Source organism: Callorhinchus milii, unplaced genomic scaffold (genome assembly GCF_018977255.1).
Source record: "Callorhinchus milii isolate IMCB2004 unplaced genomic scaffold, IMCB_Cmil_1.0 Scaffold7, whole genome shotgun sequence".
Taxonomy (NCBI): domain Eukaryota; kingdom Metazoa; phylum Chordata; class Chondrichthyes; order Chimaeriformes; family Callorhinchidae; genus Callorhinchus; species Callorhinchus milii.
In genome coordinates this window covers 25981430-25993445 of record NW_024704748.1, presented here as the reverse complement: position 1 = coordinate 25993445, position 12016 = coordinate 25981430, and the positions used below count along the sequence as shown (strand labels likewise).

Sequence of the window (12016 nt, the reverse complement as noted above, 5' to 3'; positions counted from 1 at the left end):
TGGGGAGGAGTGGGGGAGAAACCCGCCCAATGGGGAGGAGGGGGGGGAGACTGACCTGGAAGTGATGAGCTCGAGCGCTCCATTCGTGACCTCGGAACCGGAAGTAGTTCCCCTCCCGGTTGCCATGTGACCGCCCGGCGCCGGGTCGGTTGTCGGTTGAGCCGCCGCCAACAACAACATCATCATCATCATGAACTACATGCCCGGCACCGCCAGCCTGATAGAGGATATAGACAGTAAGAGACTCCGACTCACCTCCTCCACCCCCACACACCCCCTCACACCCCACACACACACCCCCACACACACCCACACACACACACACACACACACCCTCACACCCCCACCCACACACACACACACATACACACATACACACCCCCACACACACACACACCCACACACACCCACACACACACACCCACACACCACACACACACACCCTCACACACACACACACACACACACACCCCCACACACACACACACCCACACACCCCCACACACACACACACCCACACACCCCCACACACACACACACACACACACCCCCCACACACACACACACACACACACCCCCACACACACACACACACACACACCCTCACACACACACCCCCACACACACACCCCCACACACAGACACACACCCACACACACACACACACCCACACACACACACCCTCACCCCTCACCCCCCCCCCACACACACACCCCCCTCACACACACCCTCATACCACCCCCCACACACACCCACCCCTCACACCCCCCCTCACACGCACCCACACACACACACACAGCAACAACAACAAAGTGACATTTATAGAGCTCCTTTCTCGTCCGGAGGACGTCCCAAAGCGCTGAACAGTCAGATGTCGGGGCCCGAGCGCTGGGGAGGGGTGGTGTAGGGGTGAGGGAAGGTAGAGAGGTGGGAGGGAGACCAAAGGCACGGTCGAAGAGAAGGGTCTCGAGACCGGCCTTGAAGGAGGCGAGGGAGGGCGCGAGGAGAAGGGACTGCGGGATGGAGTTCCAGAGTGTGGGGGCAGAGAGGCTGAAAGCCCGGCCACCGATGGTAGGGAGGGTCGGGCGGGAGACATGGAGCAGACCGGAGCCCGATGAACGGAGAGACCGGGCAGGTTGGTAGGGAAAACAAACCCACAAAACAAACACACAGTCAATAAAAACAATAATAATAATAATTTGGTCATTTCAATCCACGGCTGTTTGTCGGACGCTGCTGTGCGCAATTGGCTGCTGCGTTTCACCCACAAAATAAATACAGTCAATTCACTTTATCATATATTCTGTGAAGCGTTTTGAGACGTCTCGAAGACGTGATAAGGCGCTGTTTCAAACGCAGGGATTATTATTATTATTATTACCACGCACACACACACACACATTGTTTAGGATATGGAATGATTTGGCTGGGAGCAGCGGTTGAAGCAAAATCCATATTCGCTTTCAAAAAGGGAGTAAACTCCAGGGAGCGTGTGAAGCAATATGACACAACAGCAACTTATATGTATGTATATAGCGCTCTTAGCATCCCGGAGCACTTCACAGCGGCAGAGGATTTCCCACATCAGGAGGACGTCTCAAGGTGCTGGACAGTCAGGGATTTGGACCCGAGCAGGGGGTTGGGATTGGGAATAGGATGGACGGCAGGGAGGGTTATGCATGGTCGAAAAGGAGGGTCTCGAGACGTCTGGAAGACGTGACAAGCCACTAAATTAAATGCAAGGATTATTGTTGTTATTATTTATGTTCACCTGTAAGACCCGTTTGGAATGAAGAATGGGTAGCTGCTGAGAAACTGTTTCCTCTGGTGGAGGGAGAATCCAGAGCAAAGGCGCATCATCTTAAAATTAGAGCTTGTTCCATTTTAAAGTGAAATCAGGAAGCGTTTTTTCACCCAAAGGGTAGTGGAATTCTGCAAACTCACTCCCCCGAAAGGCTGTGGATAATAATAATCCTTGCATTTGATATAGCGCCTTATCACATCTTCGAGACAGATCAAAGCGCTTCACAGAATATACTGGAAAGGGAATTGAGGGTATATTTTGTGGGCGAAACCTGGCAGCCATGGGATCCATTCGCATTTTCAAGACTGGAGTGGATAGATTTTTCTTAGGTCAGGGCTTCGGGAATTCTGAGGCAAAGGCGGGTAATTGGAGTCGAGGTACAGATCAGCCATGATCTTACAGAATGGCGGAATAGGCTCGAGGAGCTGAATAGCCTATTCCTGTTTCTAAGAAGACCCTTTGGCCCGTCCAAAATCATCCGTCGAAAGCATCCCGCCCCCCATCTCTGCCTCCCTCCCCCAATCACAGCACCAATCTGCTTTTTTAAAAAAAAACGAGTCTACTGTACAGCTTCAACATGTCACTTCCAGTAAGCATCAGGGTGTTAGCCTGGCTCCAGGCTAGCCAGAAATTAGAATATGTTTATAAACCCAAGTCAACAACAACAACAACAACAAGATTCCATTTATAAAGCGCCTTTCACGTCAGGAGGACGTCCCAAATAAGTCCACCAAATACCAGCCCCCAAAAAGGAGCCCAATATTATGCGTTGCCTCCTATGGGTAAAATAGTGGCCAATTTAGGTTTGTGCTTTTGAAACTGTAAGGCAGGCAATGTTGCCAATCTGGGACTTCACTCCATGGCTGTTTGTGGGACAGTTGGATGCCACGTTTACCTACAAATATACCTGTTACAGTAAATCCTGTGATGTGTTTTGAGGATGTGATAATTCCCTATATTAAATGCAAGGATTATCCCTGAGTTCAATTCCAGGCAGAGGGCGAAACCTTGGGCAAGTTTCCTTACTCCACACAGAGCCTAATAATAATCCCTCCAAAACCAAAAACAATAATAAATTGGTCATTTTCAATCCACGACTGTTTGTGGGACATTGCTGTGCGCAATTTGCTGCTGCGTTCGCCCACAAAAATATATACAGTCAATTCACTTTACAGTGTGTTTTGTGAAGCGCTTTGGGACGTCCTCCCGACGTGAAAAGCGCAATATCAAATGCAAGGATTATTATTATTATTGACCCCTATGAATTGCTTAGGTCACTGATTATTGGAATGTACCATTATTGGAATGTAACAACAAAACAAAAAAAATTGAATAATACAGACCTGTGTTTTTCTAAAAAAGACAAACCTACATTTTAATTGAGATTTAATTCACATCAAGCATGAAATTATTCAATGAATAATGAATTCTTGAATCTAAAAAGCCAAGTTTGTGTCTGTTGGGTTTAAAGGTAAAAACAATTCCTGCACAAAGTCAACAGAAGAGAAAAAGTTACTTGCACATGAATGACCAATTATGAGATATAATTAGCTCCGTCAGTGAGGTCAGCTATTTTACGGATTTGTTACCTTATACACGACAAATTAAGGGGAAAAAATGTTTTTTTGAACCATCATAATTTTAAGTGTGGTGATGGATGGCAAGACCAATTGATAGGGAGCATGCAAACAACAACAAGATTATATTTATATGCTGGACAGTGTACAGCATTTCAAACAATTATTATTATTATTACAAACCATGTATACAAGCAATTAGTCAATGAAGAAGCCATTACTTTTTTTTAACATATGAGTCAGTACTGGAGAACTGAACACTTTTCCATTTTTTACAACAGCCATAATCACGAAACACTCCAGAGTCAGATATAGCACAAGCTAGATGAAGAATAAAGCTTCCTTTGCTGAATACTAGCGTTGGGATACACGGTGTGAATCTGCTGCTCATATACAGTATGTAATGGTGTATGGAGCACCACTATAATTGCGTATAGCACTGTCTTCCAAGGTCGGCCTTTTTCCTTTGTCAAGGGAAAAGAGCCAAACCAACTGGAAACCACTTCCATTTCCTCACCACTAGTCCCGTGTATATGTGATGTGATGATGCACTTAAGAATAATTTAGAGCACACAATTGTAATTTTAGCTTTTATTAACTTTTTTTTTATCTGTTCACTTATGTTTTTTAGTACATCTGTGTCTTTTTAATGGTTTATTCTTTAGTTTTATTCTAATTGTTTTATGACATTCACATTGCTTTGTAGTAGTCTGAGGTGGAAATTTAAATAATCCCAAGGTGTAGTCAACAGTTGGTGGTAAAGGACAGTGATATTAAACAGTGACATACTTGTACTTATTGGTATTCATAATGTAATTTAACTAGATCTTCTATTCTTTATTCAACTAATTTGTAAGACTGTATTGTCAGATCTGTTTTCTCTCTTACAGAAAAACACTTAGTAGTACTTCGGGATGGAAGAACATTAATAGGATACTTGAGGAGCGTAGATCAATTTGGTGAGTATGGAATCAGGAGCAATAAAGTATTTAAATGATAAAATGCATAGATTACCATGTAGTCTGAATAGCTAGAAGTCCTAGGCATCAGTTGAAATGGCGTAATGTTTTGTGCTACAGATTTTTTCGTCAATGAGTCAATACCATAATTGTCCACTTCTCGAGCAGGCTAAAAAAATTTATAGTGTTTAACAGACAATAATGCTTGGATACTACAATAGTGACATGCTAGGTTTATACTGCTGGTGTGAAGCACTTTAACTTAATTATGCTATTTCATATTAAGCCGAAGCCACCTTTTCAGCGCGTATGATGTCAAACATCGTTGCCTTATGCACAGTGATGTGTGACTCCATCTTTCTGGAAAATAGACCTACTTTAGCCAGGTTAGGCCTAATATTGGATACTGTGGACTGTGGACATCTTCTACCATGTGTCGGGATGCGTGTGAGGCATGGGATGATTTAGGCTCAGCTCAAATGCATATTGTGTAGCTAGTTAAGGTGTAGTCTCTCCCATCTGAAAACGAACAGGGTGATATCTATTGAACAATATACAACGTTGGCAGTTTAGCTTGTCAAGGTATTTTGGCACTTTTTTTAAAAAATCGACCCAGATTTTGTCAGGGCCTTGCTGGAGCTGTGGTTCACAACCAGGTGACTTCCAATGCGGGTGGCTTGCAGTACACCTCGGGTTTCAGTTCACACCTGTTAGGTTCTCACACTCATTCACGAATGAAGTGACGTGAGCATCGGTTCTTGCCCGCAGGGTATATGTGACAGGAAGTAAAGTCACTGGTGCTTCTTGCTCCTAGTGAGCGTTCACGCATAGAGCAGCAGATTTCTGGGACAGGCGATTTTTTGTAATGCTCGACCAGCGAAATTAGGATGGAACGGAGCTACAGTGGGTGCCACGTTTTAGCACCGGCCGCAGCCTGTAGTCTCTCATCATCTCTCGTCAGTGAAAAGCTATTGAACTTCTAAGAAGGGGCGGGTGCAGCACACTGCAGTGTTGCCTGGGGTGGCAGATAGTCTTGAGCAGCTCCTGTGCATGCAACATGCAGGAAGTGACGGTGGCAGCCTGATCACTCAGATGTCGTTCGTTTATTTGCAAATAGTTCAAACATAGTGTCTGGGATATTGGGCTCAGACCCACATGCTATAACAGGTTTGCCTTGTCGGTAAGAATGTGGTCATTTCACCTCTGCGACTTTGGTTCAGGCTAACTCAGTATGTTGAGTCTCCTTTCTAATAGAAGCATGTTACATGAGATGAGTATGAGTTTCCTCTACCCAGTACTCGCTGAATGTACGATTAAACCACAGGACTGGCTACCAGGAGTCACAAATTGACAGTTGCTCTTCGAGATACCACAAACATATCTTGTGCAAAGAAATGTAAACATCAGAAGTCGAAGATGACAGACAACCCACAAATGCAGATATTGAGAGCAATCATGAAACCATACAGAGTGTGTTGATTGAGAGCACGGATGGTAGAGAATGGGAAAAACCATAGCAATCAGCAATAACAACAGTACAAGGCCCACGTCTGTCATAACTTTGAGGCATTTTGGAATGACGATACTATAAACAGCCTGTCTGTTTTCGTACAATCATCTGTTGGTTGAGGCAAACAGGAGTCAGGTACAATCCTCACACTCTCCAGAAAACCATCCAGCTATTGGTCTGGTTTAAGTTTTGTTTAAATCAAGCGGCCATCAAGAAATGGTCAATTATACTGGCCCGTGGACTCTGGGGGTTTTGAAATCTGCTTGGCTCAAACCATGTAGGTTTTAAAATACAATGGAGCTTTGAAATTTAATGTGCTCAAGATCAAAGAAGATTTTAAAAAATATATATTAGGAGTACAATTTTCATACTCTTTAGTCTACTTGTGTCTTTGGACAGGAGATGAACCATCTATTACTCAGTACATTATTAAAATGAGGGGAGTTATGAATGAGATCTGCCTTCTTTAGGAATTCCACACTTGATTGGTTCATTTTTGGACATTCACCTGTAACATTTATTTGGGGCTCCCAATTATAGACCTACAGTTTTTGCATTTCCTACAGTAGTTCATCATGATGTACCAGTATATTATGAAACCTAGAAGTTTCCCTCCTACAAGAGGGAATATGTGCCGCGCTTATGGCAAACCATAATTACTGACATATAATGGTTTAATGAAATAAAGTTGTTTTTTGGGGAAAAAAATATTGTCCATCATTCATTTCTCTGTAAACACATATCATTGTTGGATTAAGGCAGTTTTCGCCAACTCGTGGCCCACAGTTCACTTTTGGCCCGAGAGGGCTTCGAGAAGTGGCCAGCTGAACACCCACACCAGTCCAGGCAAGTCTGTGACAAATCAATACCTGGTTTCCAGTAGATACCAAGCCGCGATACCCAGGGCACAGCCAAAAATTAAGAAAAATCCAGTAAAGAAAAATGTATTTTGGTTGGCCGATCATAAAGGTTGGGGACCATTGGATTAAGGAATGGACCCAGCAACACAGAAGTTGATATGATAACTTTTCCAATGAGTAAAAGTATCAGAACAAAGCAGGCTAGGTAGGAGTCAACAGCTAAGTTGGATGCTACAACTACATCTGGGATTCCTTACTGCATACTAGCTGCAGACTATGTCAATATGAACTTGCCTGTTCTCCAGACCTCGTAGAGTAGAGACAATCCTGATATTATAGGGACATCTCATCCTTTGGATTCTCAAATAATTTCAGATCCTTGACAATCACCAGAATTTCTTTCTCTCCCTCGGGGCTTGAGCCAAATCAGAGTTAATTTTCCAATATTTTGATTTCTAAGCACAATGAGCCCATGTAATAATAATCTTTGCATTTGTTGTAGCACCTTATCACATCTTCGAGACGTCTCAAAAAACGCTTCACAGAATATACTGTAAAGTGAATTGACTGTATATTTTGGGGCAAAACAATACATCAGTTGTGCACAGCAGTGTCACACAAACAGTTGTGGATTGAATCAACCAAATTATTATTATTTTTATGGAATTATTACCTCCAAAAAAGCCAATTAGAACAACTGGGCTCCTACTGACTGCTAGGTAAACAGAGGTGTGTGGAATAAGGAAACTATATACGACTATAAATAAACCAATTGATATCCAAAGAGGATACCACATCTACTATGTGCCAACTCTTTTACATTAAACAGCTTATTTGTTTTCTAAAAAAATAAAAGATTGGACTAATCCATTGTGGCAAAAGTTATATGAAAATGACACAAATCCAGTTGAATTAAATTATAGAGGTACAGAGCTGGCTTTGCTGAATGTGCGTTATTGGAAGAAAAAGTATCTGAATGTATCTTCTGTGGATGTTTTGCCGTTTGACAAAACATTATAGAGTGATTCTCCACAAAATAGATAATGTGGAAAGCAATTGTTCAATTGTACAATACTAGTGTAGAGATTTAGAGACGGATATTTGCTGTTCATGATAATTCTTTATGATAAGCAGTAACTTCAGAACAGATGGACAACTTGCCATAGTTCTGACAATTTATCAGTGGCCTGCTTAATTGTTGAATAAATATATTTTGATCCCATATAGTTCTAATCCTCAGGTGAGAGGATGGCAAAAAGTAAATACTGTATTATGTTTATAAACATAAAGGAAAAGCACCACAGCTTCGGCTCAGTCGGCCAAACAGCCTTCTCACAAAGCTGTATTTTCTGTGAATCTATCAAGTGTTTGATTAATTTTTATACCAAATAGAGTATGTATTGTAAACTAATGAAACAAAACCCTGCTTGGCTCGTTTTTCCTCTTGATCTCTTGCCCTCTGTGCATAGTTTCCTGAAATTCTGAGACTGAGTTTTATCTTTGAACAGCCATGTTGAAGGCCGATGCAATTCAGCCACGTTGAAGTACAATTTATGACTTGAAATGTTTTATCAGTAAACACAGTATTTACAGTGATAATGAGTTTTGTCATGAAGAATATTTCAGCTCTTTTATTTCAACCTGCCTCACAGAGGTATTTGAATTTACTAGGCCAAAATCCATTTGTGATTTAAGAATCACAATTTTATTGTCTCTTGGCTTCATTCTTTGGTTTGCAATAATCTGTTTTATGAACAAGAATCTAATCTGTGTCATTATTGTATTGGAAGCAGCTGATGGTTTAATTTTCGCCCCTTTTCTCTTTCTGAATTGCAGCTAATTTGGTTCTGCACCAGACAGTGGAGAGAATCCACGTTGGAAGGAAATATGGCGACATTCCACGTGGGATCTTTGTTGTCCGGGGAGAAAATGTGGTGCTTCTCGGGGAGATAGTAAGTCGAAGGGATTCTTAATTCCCTACGTGGAACCCTAGAGCTCAGTGGTTAGTGCACGCGCCTCGCAAGCGAGAGACCCGGGTTCGATTCCCGGACAGGGCGAAACATGGGGCAAGTTTCCTTACTCCACACGCTTCTGTTTACCTAGCAGTCGGTAGGAATCCGGTTGTTAGTGGATTGGCGGTGGCGGATCACTTTTCTAGGGGTAATAATTCCTTCAAAAAAAAATTGGTCACTTCAATCCACGACTGTTTGTGGGACGCTGCTGTGCACAATTGGCTGCCGCATTTCGCCCACAAAATACACAGTCAATTCACTTTACAGTGTATTCTGTGAAGAGCTTTGAGACGTCTTGAAGACGTGATAAGGTGCTATATCAAACGCAAGGATTATTATTATTTCAGTGTTCCTGATCTCATTATGACTGCATTACCTGAGAGCTGAGGAATAAAATAAGCTATCTAATTCTGCAGGGTTTAATTTGTCTTGTCATGAGGCTACTATTACGGTCCCATCTTTCTTCTGCAGTGAGACCTTAAATATCTGCTGCAGCACAAAATTTTGTTGATCAGTTTTAAAGCAATATGACATTCATTTATGTCTTAAGCAAGATAACTGGTACTGCATACTTCGTTGATTGATAAATGTTGATCACTGTTTCTAAACTAAAAGCTCTCCCTCACCTTTCTTCGAGCTCCTCCATGTCAGTGAAGAAAACAATTGTTTTACTGGCTGAAAGCTGAATTTTCAGACTTTTTTGCAGTCAGTGAAAAGCGGAGACATTGTGATTGACAGGAATACATCACAGATGCAGCTATGTCAATCCTTGATATTTTTTGTGTCTTTAATCCAGGACATGGAGCCAGAAACAAGTGAAACGACTTAGTTCCCGAGCGAGCACATGAATTAGTCTGTAGGTCCTTTATGTGTTAAACCTGCGTCCATAACCCTCTCATGTTTCCTCCTCTCCTCACAGGATCTAGAGCGGGAAACGGACACACCTTTGCAAAGAGTGTCTATTGAAGAGATTCTGGAAGCCCAAAGAGTTCAGCAACAAGAGAGGCAAGAAGCAGAAAAGACAAAAAGCAAAGCTTTAAAAGAACGAGGATTGTCCATCCCTCGTACAGACGCTCTTGACGAATATTAAAAAAAAACTTTTTAAGTACAATACAAAATATCGATGCAGCACCTTGTTTTAATAAGCAAAGGGAATTCTTAATATATCCTGTTGAGACAGGATGAATTCTTTATCTGGAAAAAAAAAGCATGATTACGGACTAGCTTTCATTGTTCAAAGGCAGCGCATCAGAAATAATGCAGTGAGTTAATTCACACTTTTCACGTGTCCAATCTAATTGACGGCTGTCATAAGGGTTTCTGACTGTGATAAAGCTGTAACTGTGTACGTTTATCAAAGAGATGTTTTATTCATTGGATGAACCGGGCTTTCTTCCATAGTTGTTTGTTTTACAGAACATAAACCGATTCCTGCAGCGGGAAGAATTGAAATCCCTCATTTCTGCAGAAATGTAGTATGTATTTCTGATTATACTTACATAAAGTAAGCTCCCACTGTGACACTAATATATACACAACTGCTTATGGCTATTTTCTGCAACTAAATCATATATGGTGTTCGAAGGCAGCCCCATTCATGGCAGGGATGTGAAATTGCTCTTTCAAGTGACTGATGTCAGTTTGTGTTACCAACCCACTTGCAGTGCAGTTTTGTGAGAATGAGTGGTTTTCTTACCTGTATGTGTTTTTATTTAATGGATCAGGTGTAAGCTGTTCCACTGAGCAACCACGGCATAAAGCATTTGTCAGATTCTCACCAAGGATGCTTTGGAGGTACTGATTTACGAAAGGGAAGGACATCTTTCCAGCGCTTCACGCACTATATTTATATCTTGTTAACTAACCACTTACAACTGTAAATAAACAGCAGCGTTTCGGTGAGCACTAGTAATAACCATCAGAGTAGCAAAGTACCCACCAAGAGAAGCAAAGAAGCACCTTTGTTATTATTGGCAGCAATATCATACAAAAGCCATGTTGGTTCCTCTTTGACCTGCATTATGCCTCACTGCAGAACGTTTAGCTTTGGGATTCAATAAGCTTTGTTTTTTTCGTAAGGTTGCAATAACGCTGATTGCTGTTGCCACTTTAAAGTACAGTCACTTCAGTGGATGACTGCAGTTTGTACGTCGTTTTATCAGTTATTCCAGTACTGACTCACTGTTACTGCTGTAGCAACATATGTCTTTGTCACACTGACTGTTATGTTTGACCCAGACATTTGAATAAATTCAAATGGCCTTGATGAATCTGCCTATTACTATGAACACATCCGCTGATAAATTCCTGTTCACTCTGGCAGATTTTGCATTTATTGCACATTCAGCCCATCTTATCCACATCGCCTCTCTGAAGAGATTCAGTCGCATTCAGTCACTTCCCCATATTACTCAATGTTTCTATTCATCAAACACTGATCTTAATTCCCTTTTAAAAAACTATTCTATATTATTATTATACCCCGAACATAATTCTTGCATTTGATAATAGCGCCTCATCACTTTGTTGAGAGTCTCAAAGCGCTTCACAGAGTATATTGTATATTGAATTGACTGTATAATTTTGTAGGCGAAACTCGACAGCCAATTGGGCTGGAATTTAGTTTGAACATTTTACTTGATAAATGTACGATATAATAATTTGTGAAAAACTTGAGGCATTCCCCTAGATGAAACCAAACAATAGAAGTTGTCGAGCAAACCGTATAGAACTTCCTCAGCCAGGCCTGCTTTGTAAGGTCTGCAACTGATTTAGAAGAATGTTTCCCCGTGGCATCGCAAGGTTAAATTCTCAGAGGAAGAAACTGATACTTAAATGAGAGAGAGGCCCTTAAATGTCAAAAGCGCATATTTTATGTGCATATACTGTACGTGATAGTATATATAGTGGAAGGAAATATGGAGAGATGAACTTAGCCATAAGAATACTTGGAATGGGAAAATTTAATTCTTTCTGCGTGAAACATTGGGTACACTGGGACACTGAAGCTAAAACACAAACTTAGACCAAACGAGCGAGTTGAAAGAAACATTGGGAAGAATTCATTCAAACAACAATAACGACAAATACACTTGTACAGCGCCTTTCACATCAGGAGGACGTCCCGGTACGCTGTAACAAACATAGAGGTGTGTGGAGTACTATCGTATCAGTGGTTACGTTTAGGAGGATTGTACTAACAGTGTCTTTCTCTGGTGTGTGCTCACCTACACACACTCGTGATTGAACAGCCTGCCAACATTCACATGTGCATAATATACTTCAGTGAGCTAC

The 12016-nt window shown here is 41.7% G+C and overlaps 1 protein-coding gene across 1 annotated transcript; it reads left to right on the top strand.

Annotated features, from left to right (window-relative positions):
• Nucleotides 1–88: 88 nt before the first annotated feature.
• On the top strand, nt 89–10252 carry lsm1 (LSM1, U6 small nuclear RNA associated). The gene is given in 4 exon segments (NM_001292488.1): nt 89–236; nt 4272–4340; nt 8547–8662; nt 9642–10252. Coding segments are annotated over 4 exon segments (402 nt in total). The 5' UTR covers nt 89–190; the 3' UTR covers nt 9813–10252.
• Nucleotides 10253–12016: the final 1764 nt, after the last annotated feature.